Here is a 24,710-nt window from a genome sequence, read left to right as displayed (position 1 = left end):
TTTTCTTGTAGTTTCAAGATACGTTTTGGTTTGGTTGTTACTCCAAGGCTAATCTCACGATTAACAGTGTGCTTTAGAAGAAACACATGTAACTGTGTGCTTTTGAAGAAAACAAATACATTATGAAGATTTCTGTATTTACAGACTAATTCTGGGCCTTTAGAACATAGGTCTTCAACCCTGTCCTGGGAAACCCCCAGCCATTCCATCTATTAGATGCATGGCTCCAAACAAAAAAAAATCTATTAAGGAGCCATTTGCTCCTATAGGGGAAAAAACAAACTGGCGCCAAATAATAACAATGCACTTACTTTTATTCACCTTGTTGTGTGTGCATGTCTCTCCTCTTCCGACTTATGAACTATATACAGTCAAATAATTTTTTTTATGCAGAATCTGAGCCAGTGTCACTGCCACTGACCATAATTATATATATAGGCTAATCCTTAGGAAATGTGCATTTCTCTCTTGCGCGTTCACTAGCCTACTGCAAAGATCGCAAGTCAGTAGGCTATCGTCAACCTAATCTTTGCAGCCGACAGAAAACACTTGTCTATTAATAAACAATTAAAATGTCTCATTGCAAACCATAGACAATAGCATATAAGAGGCGCAAACCGAGCGGAAATTGCAGCCGCGGCTCGAAATGGCTGTTATTTCAAATAGAGCATATTTGAAACTAACCGGTTAACTGGTTTCAACCGGCTAATGAGGCTTGGCGGTCGGTCAATTTTTTTTTTCGTTTTGGCCATAGTGAAAGGGGGCCAGACTATGTAGAATGACGTTAACAAAACAAATGAAGCGATAGGCTACTGGTTGTAAAACATGCATGTAGGATGCAAATGTTACAATCAAAGGGAGTACATTTGTATCGTCGCCAATGGCGACCTTGGCAGACATTTCACTCGCAAATAAATATATTTGGTTGCAATTGTCACCATTTTAGTCGCAGTTTGGAGCCCTGATTAGATCTATCCCAGAGCTAGCTCACCTGAATCAACTTATTAACAAGCCCTTACCTGCTGAATCAGGTAAGCTAGTTCAGGGCAAAAACTAAACTGTTAGGTGACTGGGGGGTTCCCCAGGAGGGGTTTGAAAACCTATGCTTTAGAATGTTGGCCTCTGGCATACGAGGGGGGCAGAGGTCCCGAGTTCCATGGCAGTTAGTGGGTTAAAAGGAACATCAAGGCCAATTCTCTTTAACGGTCTCACAGTAGGGTGGATGATGGACAGCAGGAAACCAGAGGACACACTACAGATTTTCCTCAAATATCCCATCTGTCTGGATCCCCATGAAGTCGATATGTCTTTAAATCCAACCATTAGGGGCCACAGTACAAAGCAAACAACTTGCCAGGCCTTCTGTTTGGGGATGATGTAAAGGTCTGACCCCAAGAGTCACATGTTCAGTCCCGGTGCTAGGCAACAACCATGACCTTTTGTTAGACCTTTTGTTGTTCCCTTTATTGAACCTTGCTTTAACTACAGCTTAATTCTAGACCAGGTATTGGTTTGAAGGTCCAAGTTGAGGTATCACGTCCCCTTTATGCATTTATCACCTCCAAGTGTCTGATTATGAAGTCAAAGAAACAGGAAGTACCTCTGTACTCCTCCTTTTATTGAACGTGTTTTAACTTGTTATATCATCCGTTGGTATGGAAATGGGAATGTCTGTCAGAGAAATGTTGTCTGAAAAACAGGTCTGCATGGAAGGTACCAGGAGACAAGCAGACATTTTTGGGCCTGGAGCGTATGTGACACATACGAGACACAAATGGTTGAGGGTGTAGTGGGAGTTTACATTTATTTACAGATTGAGCCAATGGCTATCAAGCAGCCAATTTCTTTCAGTTTTCATAATTGGCTTATGAATGCCACGTCTGGAGCGAGAGTCCACATGTGTTGACCCGCGTTAGTAACTGACCAGAACATTTTTGTGAGGAAAATACCCTGAATGGTTGAGTGGGGATGTTTAGGAGGAGATCATGTGGTGATCTTGAATTCTCCTTAATGTGGTGGGAGTGTTGCAATGAGACATGGCTGTAGAACAATTTGTAGAAGGGAGAAATGTGTTAACCACAGAACGTACATTTCCTGAAGGCTACTTGTTGTGTCAGCAGCACTGCCAGTAAATGTTGTTAGTTTACAATGCAAACACTCAACATAATCTTGTGCAATAGAGTGACTTACACCAATAGAATTCAAGAATCTGTGTCTTGAAGGGGTCAACAGTGGACATATCCTCTTCTTATGTTCATTGTAATGTAACATCATTACTGTGGTTTAGTTCCTCTCTCAGATCTGAGAATCACAGATCTCAGAGAGGTCTCACATTTAAAGAAGCAACTTGAATTGGGGTCAAAGTCTCACTCTTACTGTTACAGGTAAAACTGAACTTACTGTGTTTGATGCAGCTGTGTATCATAATTAATTATAGAACAAATAAATGTGTAATGGCGTTTCCTCCGAGATGTGTTTGGTTAATCAATATTCCATCAGATGTACAGGTGAAGATGAGTCCTGCTACAGTGACTGAGGGACAGAATGTAACACTGACCTGTATCACATCCTGTCCTCTGACTGACAACCCCACCTACATCTGGTACAAGAAGACTGTAACCTCACCAAAAGCATCAGGACAGAGTTATAACATCACCAACATCAGATCTGAGGACAGTGGAGAATATTAATGTAGCATTCAGAATGAAATAACATCTGGGAATTCTATAGCCTATATTACATTTCCTCTCCTATACAGTGTTGCCAACTTAGCGACATTGTCGCTAGATTTAGCGACTTTTCAGACCCCCTTAGCGACTTTTTTTTTCAAAAAAGCAACTAGCGACAAAATCTAGCATCTTTTTGTGGTGTTATTGGAGACTTGTTCTTACTCTTCTCAACGAGCAGCGGGTGCCGCCGTGGCCCCCCCCACCCCATCTGAAAGCACTCACAGGAGGCCCAGTCCTCGCACAGCAGTTCCTCCGAGCTGTAGTTATTTAGGGTGTTTTTACTCACTTTTTGTCACTCTTACGACATTATTCCTCTCCTACAGGCAGCGTCCATCACGTGCAGTTGGTGCAGTTCTCTTAATCCATGACCATGATGATATCTCCCCTTGTGTGTCGCTCTAAATTAAAAAAATATTTCTAGCCTTTTGATTTTGACTTAAATAGCGCCCACTTTTTTGATTTGTTCTTAGTTTTTTTGCTCAGGTGATTATTTCTTGTACATGGAAAACATTTGTAAATACGCATGTATATTATTTTCCCCAACGAGAGTTTTGTATGTAAAAAATAAAAATCCATTCATGATGCTTATGGGAAATGATGCATACTAGGCCATTACGTCATCTTCTAGCGACTATTAGGACAGCCAATAGTGACTTTCCTTACTGAGGAGTTGGCAACACTGCTCCTATATTAACATTGGCGTCCCTCAAGAGAGAGGGTTTTTTGTGTGTTTATGTTGTGTGTGTTTTGTGTTCAAGTGAATATTATGTTAAGAGTTTATTCAGTGTGAACCCCTCTGTGACAAATACACAACACTGAGCCATCGAAATAAGTGAACAACACTGTTACTTTTTTGGGGAACAGTATATTTTGTGAGTCCTGAAAGTGTGCCTGTAGATCAGGGGTATTAAAATCTGCACGCTAGCGGCATACACGTCTACAATGTCATAATGCGTGATCGGAATTATAGATGATTAGATTATTTTTGTCAATTTTAGATCCGGGGCTATTCATTAAAAACCCGAGGCTATAGCCCCGGATGCCAAGGCCTAACGACGCCACTGGATTAAGGTATATTTTGATTTATAACTTTTGAAGTTTAGGAAAGTACGCTTTGGTTTAAACTTGACCACGTTCCATGGTTTGTGTCTATAATTGGCTGTCGTTTATTTTGGTTATGTACTGTTGCTTTAAGAGAGGCACCTTTACGAAGTTTTCTTTGGTGTCTTTGGTTGCGACTTTGCTAGTCTAGGTGTGGAGTCACACGGTTTTCTTACCGTAATGTAATCTTTTTTCTGACATGCTGGTCTGTTTGTCATGAATGATGATGTCATGAAGAGGAAGGAACTGACAGTTCATCTGCTATTTGTACCTTGACTCCTTATTATAAATATCAACTACAGATTTCACAGTTCCACTCAGTTCCCACTCACTGATATTTAGTTGACTTACTTGAAAAGGGAACTAGACCTCCCTCTTCACATCACTCTGTAGGTGCGCATAGTGATATCTGGTTTATTTGTATTTTGTTTTTTCAGTTATGAAGTTAATCAACTGAGGGTGAAGTTACCTTTTTGTCATTCATTACATTCAGCTGTGTTTTTGTTGTCACAGGATGGTCAGTATGTGTAAAGGATCTCAGAGTAGGAGGGCTGATCTATAGTAGGATCCCAGAGGACACACTACAGCTACCTCAAATATTCCATCTGTCTGGATCCCCATAATGTAGATATGTCTTGTAATAAACTAAAATCTAACCAGGCCTTCTGTTAGGGGATGATGGATGGGTTCGACCCAAAGAGTCACATGGTCATTCCTGGTGCTATGCAACAACACTGACTTTTATTTAAAATGATTTACTTAGATGTTGACCAGGTAGTGGGTTTAATGTGGGTCAAAATTGACATATCAAGTCATCTTAACACATTTATCCCCCCTAGTGGCTGGTTTTAAAGTCAATAGAAAACTTTGAATACTAATGTCTATATCATTTTGCCACCCCTTTAACTGGATCTGCTGCTCAGTTATTAGGTTTCACTAGAACTTTGTGGTCTGACTTTAGTCTGTGGTACAACTTGGTAGTCAGACCTTAGTCTGTGGTACAGCTTGGTGGTCAGACTTTAGTCTGTGGTACAGCTTGGTGGTCAGACGTTAGTCTGTGGGACAGCTTGGTAGTCAGACTTTAGTCTGTGGTACAGCTTGGTAGTCAGACTTTAGTCTGTGGAACAGCTTGGTAGTCCGACTTTAGTCTGTGGTACAGCTTGGTAGTCAGACTTTAGTCCGTGGTCCAGCTTGGTGGTCAGACTTTAGTCTGTGGTACAGCTTGGTGGTCAGACGTTAGTCTGTGGGACAGCTTGGTAGTCAGACTTTAGTCTGTGGTACAGCTTGGTGGTCAGACTTTAGTCTGTGGTAGAGCTTGGTGGTCAGACTTTAGTCTGTGGTACAGCTTGGTGGTCAATCTGTAGACTTGCAGTACTGCCTGGTGGTCAATCTTTATGCTGGGGTAGCTTGTTTACTCAGAATCCAACTTACCCTCCTACGTTTTGGATTCTGTTCACACTAGCTCACGGTTCAGTGTTTACATACTCCACATTTCAGTTTACAGAGATCTCCTCAGTTCTACCAGGTCCTCCTACATTGCAAACATAATCAATATTTCCAACATGAACTCCCGGACTTTGTTCTCTACCGTCAGCAAATTATTTCAGACCTGCAATGACTCACTTGCTAGTCCCTCCAAAATAGCAGACTCATCACTATATAACACAGCTCCCCCTACTGTTAACCTCCAAAATACCAACAATAAACTCCTCACTATCTAACAAATCTATCACATCTCCAAACCCGCCTCCTCAAAAGCAATCTGTATGAGCCTCTTCAGTCTGGTTTCCGGCCAATCCATAGCACAGAAACTGCACTCTTCAATGTTTTCAATGACCTTCTTCTCTCTGCTGATGCCGGTTCCCTCAACATCCTGATTCCCCCTCGACCTGAGTGCTGCCTTTGACACGTTAACCACCAGATTTTGCTCACCAGACTTGAGGGGCTTGGCGTTGAGGGAACTGCACTCTCCTGGCTGAACTTCTATCACCAACCAAACCCATTACATTTCATTTAAGGCCTAAACTCAGCTACAGTCACTGAAGGTGTCCCCCAGGGCTCAGTACTTGGTCCCCTACTCTTCATCATCTACATTCTTCCTCTTGGTCAAATCCTCCGTCACTTCAGCCTTAATGTCCACTGCTATGCTGATGATACACAAATATGTCTAGCCTCCAAATCTCTCACCAACCCACCTCTGTCTCATTTTAAATCCTGCCTCACTGCAATAAAAGCTTGTATAAACGAAAACGTCCTCAAACTAAACAGAGACAAAACAGAACTCTTACTCATTAGAACCAAATCCACCCTCACCAAAACTGGCACTTTCACTCTTATCCCACTGTTTCACTGTTAACCCTTGTGTTACAGTGGGGAGAACAAGTATTTGATACTCTGCCGATTTAGCAGGTTTTCCTATTTACAAAGCATGTATAGGTCTGTAATTTCTATCATAGGTACACTTCAACTGTGAGAGTTCCGTAAGAATTCCGTCTGTCACAGACCTGTTAGTTTTTCTTTGAGAAACCCTCCTGTTCTCCACTCATTACCTGTATTATCTGCACCTGTTTGAACTGGTTACCTGTATAGAAGACACCTGTCAACACATTCAATCAAACACTCCAACCTCTCCACATTGGCCAAGACCAGAGAGCTGTGTAAGGACATCAGGGATAAAATTGTAGAGCTGCACAAGCCTGGGATGGGCTACAGGACAATAGGCAAGCAGTTTGTTGAGAAGGCAACAACTGTTGGCGCAAATTGTCAGATTCTGTCCACTTTTGATCCATGAACAAAATATATTCAACTGGAGGTCAGGGGAGAACTTTATTTGCATGTGTCCAAGATGTTGATCTTCCATAGTTCTTACGTTCTCCAAATGTCATATTTATATTAGACCAAACCTCCAGCACGTCCCCTCTACTATCTGGCTGTCTTCCAATCACGTAAGTGCATTCTATATCCTAACCTTATATGGCCTGGTATATTGTATAACATAGCTCTGGAACTTTCTCCCCAAAACCATCCATGGCTCTGAGACTATACCCATCTTCCAGCAAAGCCTCTAGACTCTTCTGTTCAAAATCACCTACCACTAGTCGTGCCCAATACCATTATCTAAATTGTATTTGTTTTCTCATTATATTTTTTGTTTGTTTCTGTTCCATGTTCATTTTATAAAGCGTATTTGGGTCCTTGAAAAGTGTTGTATGAATAAAATGTATTTCTTTTAAATAGCTTAAAAACAGTGAATGTATGAATATGCTTTCCTGAACATCGGATCTGATCAGTAAGTGATTATTGTTGTTGTTGCTGCTGATGATGAAGATGATGACGGAAATGTTGATATTCTTAAAATTATTTTACCATCTCTCAGCATGTCAGATATAAAAGTCAGATGCCAACTGACATGCAACACATCACACATTAAAAACATACAGAATACCTACAGTGTTCTCAGACCACCATATCTACAATACAATATCAGTCTGGTTAGTTTTCATTGCTGTGGTCCTGTACTCCATCTATAAGTTACACTTCAATGTATCAGGTGTATTTATTCACCAGTTATATAGTGAGTTGTTGTTCATGTTTCTGAGACAACAGGGACGGAGATACAACAATGTCCTTGAGATCAACAGGAAGTGTGTTGGTGGTTTCCCTCTGGTCTTTGACAGGTATGTTCTGTTTCATGATTTAATTATGTAACTCCAGTAATTCTGCAATGCTGGATGATCTCTTCCAGCAAAACACAAAAAAAAAAAATGATTGGCCTCTTTGCACTCTAGCGACTCCTTGTGGCCTCTTTGTATTATGTATCAATATAATTAAGTCATTATAACATTGAATCACTGTACTTGTCCCGATAAATAGATGTGGAATAATAATCATGTCAACAGAGCGACACAAAATGATCAATCTGTGGTTTCCATGGCAACCAAGCCAGAGAATCAGTAGTCCAACAGCAAGCAGTTTCACCTTTTAAAAGTGTATCTTGTCAATTCACTGATTAAGAAGGATTACTGTTGAGACGTAGTGAACACTGGTCAACAAAGACAATCGTAATAAAAAATAATTTGTGTTAAATTACTAAATAAATACTGAATGCTGAATGATTTCTAAAAGTATAAATTACACACATCTTTAGATTTTTCGCTTGGCACTTGGCATTATGCTTTAAAAATATATTTAAAAAAGGTGAAAAAGGAGACACTTGAAGAAAGGTTTGAAATCCCTGGCCTAGATGGACAGAACAGGAAGAATAAAAAAATTAAACAATATTTGAATATGAAGTTGGTTTCAAGGATTTCTTTCCTACACAGATTAATCTGGTGGATTTGTCTTTACACAAGTCTATTTTCTTTGACAAATCATCTCTAAGAGGGGAACTTAGGTCTAAATGTAAACATTTTTGTCAATGTCAGGACTTTTTCCACTTGGCCACAAGGTCTGTCGACATCATTAAAAATCCTGTTATGTGTCTAAATTCAACATTTGCCTTTAGACACTTTATATTTTGGAGAAAAAAAGTTTCTTTTTTTCTCCAAAATATTAAGTGGACATCAGAGTGGAAATATAAAGTGGACATAACATATCATGTCACTGAATATCAAAAACTCACCCCTTCAGCAACATTTATCAGATTTCCATTGAAACCTCCATTTAATACCACAATAGACCAACCAGGGAAGCAGCTACCTATTTTTACTTGGTTTCATTCTAACTCCATTCTGTTGTGTTACTGTGTTTCAGTGGTACTGGGTCAGGGTGACAGGAATGTGACCTACTGCACTCAGAGTATCTGTGCCTTGATGGGGTCAACAGCGGAGATGTCCTGCTCTTACCCATTTCCCAGTGGAACCGTCACATCAACCTTCTGGTTCACTAGAAAAGATGCTGATGGGAATCCTGTGAACCTGAGTGATGACCCAGACTACAGAGGTCGTGTGACGTACCGTAGTGATGAGGAAAACAGACACACCCTGATAATCACAGACCTGAGAGAGACTGACTCAGCTAAATACGTGTTCAGATTAATTACTTATCAGCCTGGAAGGAAATGGCTTGTCATATCGGGAGTCACCCTATATGTCACAGGTATATTTGATTTGATATATATTTATATAAAGATCCAGTCCCCTGCTTTGGGTCTCCATCCGCGTCCCGTGGAAGGAGCACATAGTGTACATTTCTATAAATACCCAGAACGTTAATCATTACAATCATTCAGTTTTCTTTGGCAAATATCTTGACACTCTAAAGAACTGTGTATAGTTTGTGTTGCTATGGGGATCACAGCCTGTGTGAGGTAAAAGTAGAATTGCACCAAAACTGGCCACTGTGACTCATGTCAAGTAATGGAGAATTCACCTTATCCCCTGTTTATAGATCTAATCCTTGTTGCCCAATCAGAAACAACGCTTGTTAGACACATGAACGTAATAACTTCCCACAAAAGTTTTGAACCACAAAACATAACAATATTCTGCCGCCTATTAATGTAATAATCCCACAAACATAATAAGATTCCCACAAACGTAATAACAGTTGCATACCACAAATGTAATAAACAATAGTAATGTGGGGATTTATTACATTTGTGACAAGGTAAAAAAATTATGAATTAAAATGTTAATCAAAATCTGACAAATATTTTTAAACAGCCGAATCTATTAATAAAATCTAAAAAATTCAGATATACACTCACCTAAAGGATTATTATGAACACTGGTGACTGTGAGATCTGGTGACTGTGGGGGCCATTTCAGTACAGTGAACTCATTGTCATGTTCAAGAAACCAATTTGAAATGATTCGAGCTTTGTGACATGGTGCATTATCCTGCTGGAAGTAGCCATCAGAAGATGGGTACATGGTGGTCATAAAGGGATGGACATGGTCAGAAACAATGATCAGGTAGGCCGTGGCATTTAAACAATGCCCAATTGGCACTAAGGGGCCTAAAGTGTGCCAAGAAAACATCCCCCACACCATTACACCACCACCAGCCTGCACAGTGGTAACAAGGCATGATGGATCCATGTTCTCATTCTGTTTACGCAAAATTCTGACTACCATCTGAATGTCTCAACAGAAATCGAGACTCATCAGACCAGGCAACATTCTTTCAGTCTTCAACTGTCCAATTTTGGTGAGCTCGTGCAAATTGTAGCCTCTTTTCCTATTTGTAGTGGAGATGAGTGGTACCCGGTGGGGTCTTCTGCTGTTGTAGCCCATCCGCCTTAAGGTTGTGCATGTTGTGGCTTCCAAATGCTTTGCTGCATACCTCGGTTGTAACGAGTGGTTATTTCAGTCAAAGTTGCTCTTCTATCAGCTTGATTCAGTCGGCCCATTCTCCTCTGACCTCTAGCATCAACAAGGCATTTTCACCCACAGGACTGCCGCATACTGGATGTTTTTCCCTTTTCACACCATTCTTTGTAAACCCTAGAAATGGTTGTGCGTGAAAATCCCAGTAACTGAGCAGATTGTGAGATACTCAGACCGGCCCGTCTGGCACCAACAACCATGCCACGCTCAAAATTGCTTAAATCACCTTTCTTTCCCATTCTGACATTCAGTTTGGAGTTCAGGAGATTGTCTTGACTAGGACCACACCCCTAAATGCATTGAAGCAACTGCCATGTGATTGGTTGATTAGATAATTGCATTAATGAGGAATTGAACAGGTGTTCCTAATAATCCAGTGTATGTTTATGTTTACTGACCTCTTGTTACAAAAACAATACTTCCTGTGGTTTACTTGTAAATATACTGCCCAAAAGAATTAAGGGAACACAATGGTCACAATATCCAAGGCATGGGGGAATCAAAATTTCAAATCGAAACAAAACTTAATTATGGTTTCATGAAAAATTATACCATATTGTTAGAAATCTGCGTTTTCGTATAGGAGAAGTTCGCTTAAGTTTATTGGAAAATTGCAGCACAGATGTCATTCGGTGAACGTTCCATTATCTTCTCACTGTAATGTTGGTTACCAGCTAGCCTATACATTAAGGGTGTTTCTAAATAGCAAAGATCAGTTCTCCAAGACAGTAACCCCCATGCCAAATGGTCAATGGGAACATTCCTGTGGTCATTAGAGCACAACCTACAGAGAGATAATCTAAACAGAGATGTTTCTGTTGTTCTCATTATCTAGGCACATTCACTTCCAATGAAACGTACATTCACATTGTAATTGTTAATGCTCAGATTACACAATATCCAAGAAATGTCCGGCGTAGAACACATTTTTTGGCTTTCCATCACATTAATTACCTAAAATAGTATCCCAGACGTCAGTTGGTTTTTATTGTAGCTGAAAGTGTACTGATTACGTAGATATATTTCATGATACCTTTTACAGAAATGATTGTAGAACCCAAAATGTCCAAGTTGTGAAATCCGTCCGAAAATCGCCCGAGAAGTAAAAACAGGTCAAGGCTGTTGTAGAGCACTATATTATATTTACACACCCTTCCACTAGGGGGCAATGTTCAATGTACAGTAACCAAAGTCAACTCTGTCCAGAGAAGTAGATGGCAGTTATCAGTCAGGCCTCAAGGCAGGAGAGATGTGTTTTATTGTGTTACTATTAAAATAGTATAAAAGTAGTTCTGTGTCAGTCCAGTTATTAATTATATCCAATAGTGTTTTTATCATGTTCCTATATGTTCCAGTTATTAGGGGGCCAAGCCACAAAGTTGCTGGATCCCTTTTATGTTTGAACGTTTTATTAATATTATTATTATTCACCAGGGCCATCTCCTCCGAGACTGCTGAACGGATTTGCATGCCGTTTGGTGTGAAGGACCTTAGAACCATTATCTTTAAATGTTATATAAGGAAAGTTGATATCTCAAACAATATGGCCGAAATCAGCGAATGAAATTGAGCTGGGCGGGTCTATGACTTTAGACGTCCATTAAACCCAAATGGAACATCAAACAGCTACAAAACAAATCATACTCTTAAATGTGTCTGCTAGGAATGGACAGGAAAATTCCCATACAGAAATACTGCTTGGGGGCGCTTTAAACATAACCGATGTTTCTCACGATTTTGCCGTTGATCAAAACACACTTTTCCTCCAAAACGACATTGTCTTTAAAAGTTATATTATTGTAAAAGTTTCTGGTGGATTTTCAAAATATGCATGTGCTATTTCGATTATTATAGATCACAACCCGGTGAGACTATTCAGCCTGTCAGCCAGCCCTGTGGTGTAGTGGGAACATCCTGGTCCTTCAATATTGTGACTCAAGTTTGATTCCCTTCTCAGACATTACAAATTCTGTATCTCATAAATTTATAGGTGCTTTTCAGCCTTCACACAACAGTACATATGTGAAATACCATGATTTTCATTTATTTGCGAGAATAATTGTATTACGTGACCCTTTTATGCTGTTATTGTTTTCCAAAGAAAGGAACCAGCCATGGAGTGATTGGAGTCACTGATTTCGTAATACGTTGGATGTATAGCTATTAGCTAGCCATCTATAATAATATTTGTACTACAGTACACTTTAGTTCTGTTACAAACATTTTGTTGACAACTTTATCTCAGCAAAATTGTAATGGCTGGGGTACAATTTACATTTGTGGTGTAGTGGGGACATCCCTGTTCTTCAATATTATGACCCTGGTTCAATTCCCCTTTGAGATGTTCCAAATATTGTATTTCAGAAATGTATATCCACTTGGCACTTTTCACCCTTCACACAACAATATATATCCCCTCTGTAATACCATGATTCTCATATATTTAGGAAAAGATTTGTTTTACGTGACCATCATATACTGTTATTGTTTTCCAAAGACACAAATCAGCCATGAAGTGATTGGAGTCACTGTTTTTGTTATAAGTAGGATGTATAGCTATTAGCTATATAGTCTTTGTGCAAGACTAGTCTTTAATTCCGTTAATAAATGTTATTTTGTCCACGTTATTTCAACAAAAATGTAATGGCTGAGGTAGAAGTTGCATTCTGCTGTTTAAATAGTGTAATGATTAATGACAGTCTGCCAAATAGAAAACCAGGGATTAAATTCTGCCAGCGACAACAATATTCATCCTTCCTAATCGCCTGAACTAGGATTGCCTGGTTCCTTTTCTGGTTTCAAGGTCTTTCTGTTTTGATTTCCTCTCCTTGGACATCCTGACTACTAGCGGCATTGGGCATTTTTAAATGGCAAAACGTTTCTCTAGTGAGAGCATGCAGTGAGATGCTGCCTATGCCCCGCTTGGCCCCCTGAAACGCTGCTTGCAGCTTTAATTAATTAATTATATCCATACATACCTTCACGTAACCTACGATCGCAAGATGCAGGCCTTTTAATTGTACCAAGAATTTCAAAACAAACGGCCGGACGCAGGGCCTTTTCTCATAGAGCTCCACCACTGTGAAATGCAAAATCAGTGCAAACTTTCAAGTGTCTACTCATCTCTACAGCACAGTTATGATTATGTGTAGCCTGGTCCGGGGGCGTGAAGGTGACCAGAAGGCTTGATACTGTCCACCCTTGCTGTCTTGCCAGGTGGGCTCTCTTCGCCACTGGGATGCCCCCCCTCCAATGCCTTTCGGGGGAAGTCACTGGCTTGTTGTTGACTCTCTGTTCTGCACTTGTGCAACTGGTCTGTACTCTGCGGTTGGGCCATGTCCGGGGCCTCCCCCGGGTAGGGCCACAATGTCGCCGGACCACCCCCCCGTCTCAGTTCCAAGGTCTTACGCTGCTATACTATTGTGCTGGGGGATTGGGTTCTCCTTCCCCACTATAAATCGTTGTTGATATCAGGAATGCATTGTTTGAATTTTCCCAGTCTCCTCCCGTTTTAAACTTTAGGAGGACATGAGGTCCTGTCCACACCAGCGGAGTACCTGGTTTGTTTCCTGTCCCTGTCCTTGTCCAATCTGGTCATACTTCTGGGTCCTCTCTAGGTTTCTTCTTAAAATTTGGCCTTCTTAGGGAGCTTTTCCTAGCCACTGAAAATCAAAATTACTGTTGTTTGCTCCTTGGGGTTTAATGCCGGGTGTTTCTGTAAAGGCACTGTGTGACAACTGTTTTATCATGTTCCTATTAAATACGTATAAAAGTAGTTCGGTGTCAGTCCAGTTATTAGTTAATTATACATATTATAAGATACTACAGAGGATTATTTCCCGCTATTGTGTTCTAATTATAAGTAAGTGACCACATTATATGTTGATTATTCTCCAGGTCTTCAGGTGGATGTGACTGGTGGAGATATTAAGACACTGACCTGTAACACCACCTGTCCTCTGACTGGTAATCCCACCTATATCTGGTACAAGAACGGACAACAGATTGATGAGAGCTCCCCCCACCAGTACAAAGACCCAGTCTACAGTAAATGTGAAGACAGTTTCTCCTGTTCTGTTAAAGGTCATGAGGATCCCCACTCTCCTACAGTGTGTGAGTGTTTATTTAATACTGGAACACTGAGTCAGATACAGAGGGAGTCAGATACAGGGGAGTCAGATACAGAGGGAGTCAGGTACAGAGGGAGTCAGGTACAGAGGGAGTCAGGTACAGAGGGAGTCAGGTACAGAGGGAGTCAGGTACAGAGGGAGTCAGGTACAGAGGGAGTCAGATACAGAGGGAGTCAGATACAGAGGGAGTCAGATACATGCTTCAAGGTATTTATTAACCAGGGCAGCAAAACTGATCAAAAACAAAAACTTGCATGAAAACAAAGGAAACAACTAAACAAGGTGACACACATAAGGACAGGTAAGATACCTACAACTAGACAACAGATAAACACAAAAACAAAACTACAAACAGTCCCTCTTTGACCTGACAAAGGAACACATTAAACAGACCTCCTGATGGGAAATGGAAAACACCTGGACTCAATAACACACAAGCTCCATTCAAGTCCAGTGGTGTAGAGTGACTGTTGAGGAGGGTTGTGAGGGGTGTTACAAAGACCCCTGGTGGACCAAGTAGACTGGAGACTCTGACCGTCTCGGGTGTAGAAGGTCTGGAGGGAGATACTGATAGTGTAAGTGGGGGTGACGTAGGTGTGGTTATGACCAGTACATTGTGTTAACATGTTATAACCTCTGTGTGTTGGTTTCATAATATATTTTGATAACATTAGCATTTATAGAAATAACTAAGACAATGTCCTCTTATGTAACTGTGTTTCAGGTGTTCAGAGTGTGTACTGCAGCAGAGTGACTTACACCCAGAGGAGAATCTGTGTCTTGAAGGGGTCATCAGTGGACATATTCTGTACTTATGTTGGTCGTTATTATGTCACATCATCACTGTGGTTTAGTCCTAAACAGAGTGGTAGATGGAGGGATAAGTTGATCCCTGAGGATCTAACCACAGACCCAGAGTATGCAGGTCGGGTGGCGTATCCTGACCAAGGGCGTAGAAAATACAGAGGTCCCTTCACCCTGACAATCACAGATCTGAGAGAGGAGGACTCAGCTGAGTATCGCTTCACTTTTAAAACAGACAAGTTTGAATGGGGTCATAGTCTCCCTGGAACAACTCTGACTGTCACAGGTAATACTGAACACATTTTTGTTATCATGACGAATGACAGAAGAAATTCATGTATATTTCATTTCATTCAGAGATGTTTCAATTATAAATTTTCCATCAGATCTACAGGTGAAGATGAGTCCTGCTACAGTGACTGAGGGACAGAGTGTAACACTGACCTGTATCACATCCTGTCCTCTGACTGACAACCCCACCTACATCTGGTACAAGAAGACTGTAACCTCACCAAAAGCATCAGGACAGAGTTACAGCATCACTAACATCACATCTGAGGACAGTGGAGAATATTACTGTGAGGTCAGGAATGGAAGAGGATCTATGAACTCTGCAGCTCTGATGGTCACTGTTGCAGGTAACATTTAATCTACAAAGTTCAATAGAGAATGACTGTAACACCTCCTCCTGTTCCACCTCCACCAGCCCAACGCCTCCTAATCAGCTACTCATCATCAACCGGACTTGTCTCCTTTCCCCATCACACACCTGGTTCCTGTTTCCCCATCACACACCTGGTTCCTGTTTCCCATTTACACACCTGGTTCCTGTTTCCCATTTACACACCTGGTTCCTGTTTCCCATTTACACACCTGGTTCCTGTTTCCTATTTACACACCTGGTTCATGTTTCCCATTTACACACCCGGTTCCTCTTTCCCCATTACACACCTGGTTCCTGTTTCCCCATTAAACACCTGGTTCCTGTTTCGCCATTAAACACCTGGTTCCTGTTTCCCCAACTAGTTGTAGTATACAGGTGCTGGTCATATAATTAGAATAACATCAAAAAGTTGATTTATTTCAGTAATTCCTTTCAAAAAGTGAAACTTGTATATTATATTCATTCATAACACACATACTGATATATTTCAAATGTTTATCTATTTTAATTGTGATGATTATAACTGACAACTAATGAAAATCCCAAATTCAATATCTCAGAATTTTTTTTTTTTGAAATGTTGGCCAACTGAAAAGTATGAACATGAAAAGTATGAGCATGTACAGTACCCCATATATTTTCTATAGGGTTAACGTCAGGCGAGTTTGCTGGCCAATTAAGAACAGGGATACCATGGTCCTTAAACCAGGTACTGGTAGCTTTGGCACTGTGTGCATGTGCCAAGTTGGAAAATGAAATCTGCATTTACATAAAGTTGGTCAGCAGCAGGAAGCGTGAAGAGCTCTAAAACTTCCTGGTAGACGGCTGCGTTGACCTTGGACCTCAGAAAACACAGTGGACCAACACCAGCAGATGACATGGCACCTTAAACCATCACTGACTGTGGAAACTTTACACTGGATTTCAAGCAACGTGGATTCTGTGCCTCTCCTCTCTTCCTCCAGACTCTGGGACCTTGATTTCTAAAGGAAATGCAAAATTAACTTTAATCAGAGAACATAACTTTGGACCACTCAGCAGCAGTCCAGTCCTTTTTGTCTTTAGCCCAGCCGAGACGCTTCTGACGCTGTGTCTTGTTCAAGAGTGGCTTGACACAAGGAATGTGACAGATGAAACCCTATTAATCGCCTCTCTATTAATGTGCTTGGACACAGAGCATTGTGAACAGCCAGCCTCTTTAGCAATTACCTTATGTGTCTTGCCCTCCTTGTGCAAGGTGTCAATGGTCGTCTTTTGGACAGCTGTCAATTCAGCAGTCTTCCCCATGATTGTGTTGCCTACAGAACTAGACTGAGAGACCACTTAAAGGCCTTTGCAGGTGTTTTGGGTTAATTAGCTGATTAGAGTGTGGCACCAGGTGTATTCAATATTGAACCTTTTCACAATATTCAAATTTTCTGAGATACTGAATTGAGTTGTCACTTATAATCAGAAACATTTAAAGAAATAAACACTTGAAATATATCAGTCTGTGTGGAATGAATGTATACATTTTACAAGTTTCACTTTTTGAATGGAATTACTGAAATAAATCAACTTTTTGATGATATTCTAATTATATGACCAGCACCTGTATAATGCCCTCTGGTCTCTCCTGTCCTTTTTTTGGTTATTGTTACGTGTCCCTGCATTACGTCTCTGTCTCGTTGTTCACTGCTTTTCTAATCCTTATGTATTGAAATTTTGTCTCAGAGTTCTTGTACTCAGTGTTTTGTTGGTTATGCTTTTGGTGTATTGTTGTTTTTGTGGCATTAAAGAAATATCGTTGAATCCTGCGCCTGACTCCAGAACCCTTCTATCTCAACAATGACATGCTTCAAGGAAATATAATCGTTGTCCTTCGTCTAATGACACTTTAGTTTATACATGTATGGGTTGTCCTGTTTAATCCCTTTGCCAAGTCATTCTTTCATACTCTGTACTAACGACCATATATTAATTAACTTATTGTTCATTACAACATGTCATGTATTCATATCATCCTGATTGTATTTTAGGGAAACAGACATCAGTTCTGACTGCATCTGTAGAAATCACAGTGGTTGTTCTGGTTCTCATCCTCTGTCTCTCTGGATTCATCTGGTTCAGGTGAGGTGACTTTAATCTTTTTCAAATCAAATGTAAGTTTTATACTCAGTTGTGATGGTTGATTTTTCCATTAATTAATTTTGTTCCAAGAAGGAAGAATGACTCCAAATCCCCCTCCTCTGACAAAAGAAACACCATAAACACAGAAGACAATGGACAGGTGAGTCTCTTAGAATAGTTCCATATGTTATGAAATACTGGGTGATGTTTCACATAGTACATTCTCTCTCTCTATTTCATCTCTCTCTCTTTTTCCAGAATTTCCATCCTGATCCAAACAGAGAAACATACACAGCTCTGAATATGAGGACCAGATCCCCTGACTACGACACTCTGGAAGTAATTACATTATCATACATTATTATGTCATGTCTGTGTTTTTGTCTAATATACAATATTTGAGTGCTGACAGAAAACAAACGTGTAACTGTTGTTTCATAACACTCAGGTATTCTCCCTCTCTACATTTCTCTCCCTCCCTCCCCCACAGAGTGTCCATCCTGGTACTAACAGTGACATGTACTCATCCCTGAACATGACGACCAGGTCACCTGACTATGACACCCTGAAAGTGAGTATTCTGATGTTTCGTCTTCTATATCAACATTGGACCAACAACTCCAGGGGTTTGTGTGCTTTGTCTTTGTGTCTCTGTTTGCTTTTCCACATGTGAGTGTCTTCTTTCAGAGTGTGAGACCCCTCAGTGACACAAACACCCAGATAAACACTGAGCCTTCTGATTATGAGAACTGAAGAGAACCACCACAGAACCTGGACTGAAGAGATCCACCACAGAACCTGGTCTGTAGAGATCCACCACAGTACTTGGTCTGTAGAGATCCATCACAGAACCTGGTCTGTAGAGAACCACCACATAACCTGGTCTGTAGAGAACCACCACCGAACCTGGACTGAAGAGAACCACCACATAACTGGCATCATATTCAAAGCTAGTATTAACATGTCTATTCTATTAATATAATTTTCTTACCCCATATTGAAGATGTCCAGATGATAAGCTTGTCTTTGTTGTTGTTTTTATTTACAGTTTTGGACCATGTGGTTGAATTAACTACTTAATATTATTCATAGATCAGTTAATCAGTCACTTACCCATGATGCATCACAGTTTTGATAGTCTCAAACAACGGGTGTGAGTAAGGAAGACGTCCCTGTACCATCTCGGTTCCTGACATAGAGTTGAATCCTTGCTCTGTACCAAAATGGCTTTTGAGACAGCATAAATTACTATCTCCATTTTAAAGCAGTGGTCAGATTGAAGGGGTATGTGGGTAATATCTTTCTTCTTCCTCTACTTTACTGTAGCAGCAAACAAATGAAAGAGGAGAATACTGTAACATAGGTTTGGTTTCAAGTGTGTCCTCAATTAAATTCTATGGTCTCTGATAAGTTTGAAACTGTCCCCATATTTCATTACACTCTCATTAAATTGACTACATTAGTATTCTGTAACCTACTGTCAAGTGAATATTGCGGGCGTTCCATAAGGTTTCTATTCTCTATGTTAGGGATGCACCGATGCCACTTTTTTCAGACGAGTACGAGTACTTACATTTGGGTACTTGCCAATACCGAGTACTAATACCATGTACTCAAAGCTGCACTATGTAGATTACTTTCAATAAAAATAAATAACATTTTGTCCCCTATAAACATGTTGTGGACCGGGACGATTGTTCTGGCACGATTTTCTCTTTAACAAGCTATTAAAACGGCCATTGGCAAAAGCCATACAGCTCATTGATGCTATTTGTGGTGGAAGTAAACGTCATAGGAAATGTTAGTCAGTTTCACACAATGCTTAGTGGTGTCTAGCTAAATATTAAAACTTGGCCTAAGGTTAATGGGTGACAAAATGATCTAATGCTGAGACACAATTGTATGACAAGTTAGTGTGTCCCAATCGGTCCTACTGGCATACAGTGTCCCAAATTTACTTTGTGGCTCACCTGCCAATGGGACTGGTAGATGAAAAAATCCACCAGCCAAGCATATTTTTTAACGGCCAAAATAATAATTTACTTGTTATATCATGTTGTATAGATTGTTAACTAAATTGCCTTATATATTTCAATGATGGCTTTTATTTTGAAAATGAAAATCTGAGTATGCGCCGCCAGCTTCCCCTAGACCAGGGGGTATTCAAATCTTACCCTACGATGGCCGGAGCCAGCTGGTTTTCTGTGCTACCTCATCCTAAATTGGTCCCACCTTGTGTCTTAAGTCCCTGATTAGAGAGTTGCAATAAAAAAATGGAGAGGAATTGGCTTCAAGGGACATATTTGAATACCCCTGCTCAAGACATTAATTAATTAATGCCTAGGTGACGTTTCCATGTAATGTCTATTAATGGCCAGCAGATGGAATCAAAGTCTATAACTTTATACATTTCTCCTTAGTACCTCCAGCCAACCGAACACGTCTGTAATGTAAGTTGATACTATTACAGAGAGCAAATCCTAGTTAAAAGAAATACATTTCTAAACACTAAATGGCAAGCATTGGAAGTGCAATATTTTGTTTAGAAATCCAAAAAATGTGCAATTAATAATTATCCATTGATGGAAACATGTTAGTGCTTATCAGAAAATGAAGTGAATGAAAAAAATCTGACTATAATTCCCATATTATTGTACTATTATAAATGTGAAGTCTAAAACCTGATAGAGGACAATAATAACCAACCTCATTCAGACTGCTATGAATCAGGGTCCCTTATTTGTGTTTCCACTGCCTTTCTGCTGACAATTTTAAAACCATATAAAGAGGTTTCCACATATTTTTTTAAAGGTCCCCACAAGAGGAAATGTGATCAATCAATCAACCAATCAATCAAATGTATTTATAAAGCACTTTTTACATCAGCAGCAGTCACAAAGTGCTTTTACAAAACACCTGGCCTTAAACCCCAAGGAGCAAAAAACAGTAGTGATTTTTGCAATGTTTCGAAGATGAAAATAAGCAACTCTGATATCTGGATCAGAGGTTTAGAGTAGGGAGAAACTTACATCATTGGTTATAGTGATATAGTTATATGTCCTTATGTTTTTCTCTCCTCCAATCAGACAGACTCTAGTCCTGTGTATAAGAACATATGAGACATGGTCATGACCTCTACTGCATCACAGACAGCAGACACAGACAACCAGGAGGACTTTCACTATGCCAGCATCCACTTCTCTTCCTCCTTCAAACAGGAAGTACATCTGTAATCCACTCCACAGAAACAGGAAAAGGAAGTCCAGTATATGTCACTGTGAAATTCAACTGTCCCAGGATACATTATGTCATTACATCAACAGAGTCAACAGTGGGGATGTTCAAGCTCAAAGTTGATCTTTCAAACACACTGAATAACACAGCATCATCCTGAATAACGCAGCATCATCCTGAATTACACAGCGTCATCCTGGAATACACAGTGTCATCCTGAATAACACAGCATCATCCTGAACACCACAGCGTCATCCTGAATAACAAAGTGTCATCCTGAATAAAAAAACATCACCATGAATTACACAGCATCATTCTGAATAACACAGCGTCATCCTGAATACCACAGCGTCATCCTGAATAACAAAGTGTCATCCTGAATAAAAAAACATCACCCTGAATTACACAGCATCATTCTGAAAAACACAGTGTCATCCTGAATAACCAAGCGTCATCCTGAATAACCAAGCGTCATCCTGAATAAAAAAGCATCACCCTGAATAACACAGCATCATCCTGAATAACACAGCATCAACCTTAATAACACAGCATCATCCTTAATAACACAGCATCATTCTGAAAAACACAGCATCATTCTGAATAACACAGCGTCAACCTGAATAACACAGTGTCATCCTGGAATACACAGCATCATCCTGAATACCACAGAGTCATCCTGAATAACAAAGTGTCATCCTGAATAAAAAAACCTCACCCTGAATTACACAGCATCATTCTGAAATACCAAGTGTCATCCTGAATAAAAAAGCATCACCCTGAATAACACAGCATCATCCTGAATAACACAGCATCAACCTTAATAACACAGCATCATCCTTAATAACACAGCATCATTCTGAAAAACACACCATCATTCTGAATAACACAGCGTCATCCTGAATAACACAGCGTCATCCTGAATAACAAAGCATCATCCTGAATAACACAGCATCATCCTGAATAACACAGCATCATCCTGCACAATTAAACTCTTGTAACATGGAACACGACATCTACGTATTACTGATTCAAGAAATATATAAAGCAAAAATATAGCAATAATATACATAACGTAAACTAGCAGCAATTTTAAAAAGAGCAGGATGGGGAATATGAACAGTATGGGTAGAAGTATTGTATATTATAGGTATGAGTATGAGTGTAATATGCTTATGAATGCAACATGCAAAGGAATATTCTAATGCCCATTAAATGTACCTGAACGGACATCAGAACATCTGGAATGTTCCTGTGTGACCAGTATGATCATGGATCAGTGTTTCGTATTATATATATACACTCACCTAAAGGATTATTAGGAACAATTGTTCAATTTCTCATTAATGCAATTATCTAATCAACCGATCACATGGCAGTTGCTTCAATGCATTTAGGGGTGTGGTCCTGGTCAAGACAATCTCCTGAACTCCAAACTGAATGTCACAATGGGAAAGAAAGGTGATTTAAGCAATTTTGAGCGTGGCATGGTTGTTGGTGCCAGACGGGCCGGTCTGAGTTACTGGGATTTTCACGCACAACCATTTCTAGGGTTTACAAAGAATGGTGTGAAAAGGGAAAAACATCCAGTATGCGGCAGTCCTGTGGGCGAAAATGCTTTGTTGATGCTAGAGGTCAGAGGAGAATGGGCCAACTGATTCAAGCTGATAGAAGAGCAACTTTGACTGAAATAACCACTCGTTACAACCGAGGTATAAGGCAAAGCAACCTTGAGGCGGATGGGCTACAACAGCAGAAGACCCCACCGGGTACCACTCATCTCCACTACAAATAGGAAAAAGAGGCTACAATTTGCACGAGCTCACCAAAATTGGACAGTTGAAGACTGGAAGAATGTTGCCTGGTCTGAGTCTCGATTCTTGATTTCTGTTGAGACATTCAGATGGTAGTCAGAATTTTGCGTAAACAGAATGAGAACATGGATCCATCATGCCTTGTTACCACTGTGCAGGCTGGTGGTGGTGTAATGGTGTGGGGGATGTTTTCTTGGCACACTTTAGGCCCCTTTGTGCCAATTGGGCATCGTTTAAATGCCACGGCCTACCTGAACATTGTTTCTGACCATGTCCATCCCTTTATGACCACCATGTACCCATCCTCTGATCGCTACTTCCAGCAGGATAATGCACCATGTCACAAAGCTCAAATCATTTCAAATTGGTTTCTTGAACATGACAATGATTGTTAAAATAAATGACTCTTTGTGTCTGAAGGAGCAACTGGGAGTATGGGGATTGTCAGAGCAATATTATCTTTAGACAAACTATCCCTTTAACACCTCCCTTTGTCACTGGATCTTGGACTTCCTGACCAGCAGAGCCCAGATGGTGAGAATGGGCAACATCACCTCCTCTGCACTGACCCTGAGCCCCGGAGCCCCCCAGGGCTGCATACTCAGTCCCCTCTTGTACTCCCTGTTCACACAGGACTGCATGTCCACATGTCCAAGTTTGCGGACGACAAAACCATCCCGGGATTCATCTCCAACAACAATGAGTTACACTGGCTTCCTATCTCCCAACACATTGACTACAAGATGATCCTCCTACTGATATTTAAAGCCCTAAACAATATGGCCCTGCCTACCTCTCTGACCTTCTATATCAACCAACACACACACACACACACTCTGTTTCAGTACTGCAGGCCATCTCATAATCCCCAAATCCAAGCTAAAAGTATTTTGTAACCCAGGTTAAATTATTATTTGATGTTATTGATTTGAAATGTTAGTAAATGTTAAATAATTAATTACCGTCCAGTTATACAATACTTTTCATCAATTGGTTTCTTAGCCAATTAAATATGACTTAGTGCTCATGTCCCGCCCCTGCTTAAATGAACGAGACAGCAAGCACAAGAGAACTCTGTTGGTTGTACATTAACAAACCATTACTAAAAGTACTAAACTTGAACCAAACGTTTTACAAAGATTTATTTTAATTCTTATGAGTGGATGGTTCATTCCTGCCTTCGCTAACGAAAGTTACTTGCACAGTTTGATAATGTACTTGGTTAGTTTGCCTACCTCACGGCAGCCTCATTGTCGCTAGCTTTTGGGCTAATTTATATTCGGTTTAAGACAAGTGATGCTATAGGTCTGTGAACGGTAACAGTAAGTATTTGATTTAGTTGGTCTTTATATTGTAAATATATAATGATTGGTAAAATGAATGTACTTTTCTGAAGTTCGCATGTTGAACTAATTTTGTCATGTCTTGAGTTCATAATTGGGAATGCATGTACCTTACACCACGTGGAAAGTAATTAGCCATACTTATGTAGGTTTTAGTGGTACCAAAGTACTACATTTTTTGAAAGTGTTTTCGTGTTGTTTTCTTTTTAAGGAAAACTAATAAATATTTTCTTGTTGAACATTAAATATGGTAGCAAAAATGTAACATGTAAATTGAATGTATGACCTTGTCAGGGTTTTTGTTTTGGTGAACTTTTGTCCCTGGAATTGGATGACGAGCTGCCCTGTGAAACTCAGATATTGAAGACCTCAGCCTTTTCTTAAAGGACGGTATTTTTATTTGCGTCCCTCACTTCAATGTGAGGGCAGGACTTTAGACAAAATAGAGGAATTACG

The 24,710-nt window shown here is 40.1% G+C and overlaps 1 protein-coding gene and 1 long non-coding RNA gene across 2 annotated transcripts; both read left to right on the top strand.

Annotated features, from left to right (window-relative positions):
- The first annotated feature begins 8,828 nt into the window (after window positions 1-8,828).
- Window positions 8,829-15,186, top strand: LOC117594892. Its single transcript, XR_004576180.1, has 3 exons — window positions 8,829-8,927; window positions 14,057-14,272; window positions 15,014-15,186. It is a non-coding gene; the product is annotated as an uncharacterized LOC117594892 (long non-coding RNA).
- A 14-nt stretch (window positions 15,187-15,200) lies between these two features.
- LOC117594884 (junctional adhesion molecule A-like) lies at window positions 15,201-19,314 on the top strand. Its single transcript, XM_034294328.1, has 7 exons — window positions 15,201-15,379; window positions 15,480-15,731; window positions 17,776-17,866; window positions 17,957-18,026; window positions 18,125-18,205; window positions 18,357-18,437; window positions 18,554-19,314. Exons 2-7 carry the CDS (start codon window positions 15,494-15,496, stop codon window positions 18,617-18,619), a joined length of 627 nt encoding a protein of 208 aa, XP_034150219.1. The 5' UTR covers window positions 15,201-15,379; window positions 15,480-15,493; the 3' UTR covers window positions 18,620-19,314.
- The last annotated feature ends 5,396 nt before the right edge of the window (window positions 19,315-24,710 follow it).

This window comes from Esox lucius, chromosome 9 (genome assembly GCF_011004845.1).
Source record: "Esox lucius isolate fEsoLuc1 chromosome 9, fEsoLuc1.pri, whole genome shotgun sequence".
NCBI classification, from domain to species: domain Eukaryota; kingdom Metazoa; phylum Chordata; class Actinopteri; order Esociformes; family Esocidae; genus Esox; species Esox lucius.
The sequence above is the reverse complement of the archived record's forward strand: the minus strand, read 5'-3'. Positions and strand labels throughout refer to the sequence as shown.

Bases quoted from the DNA above. Each gene is read 5' to 3' on its own strand.
- LOC117594884 (XM_034294328.1), top strand. From the start codon at position 15,494: ATGAGTCCTGCTACAGTGACTGAGGGACAGAGTGTAACACTGACCTGT. The intron at 15,732-17,775 runs GTAACATTTAAT...ATTGTATTTTAG, and splicing joins TCTGATGGTCACTGTTGCAG to GGAAACAGACATCAGTTCTG. The intron at 17,867-17,956 runs GTGAGGTGACTT...TTTTGTTCCAAG, and splicing joins TCTGGATTCATCTGGTTCAG to AAGGAAGAATGACTCCAAAT.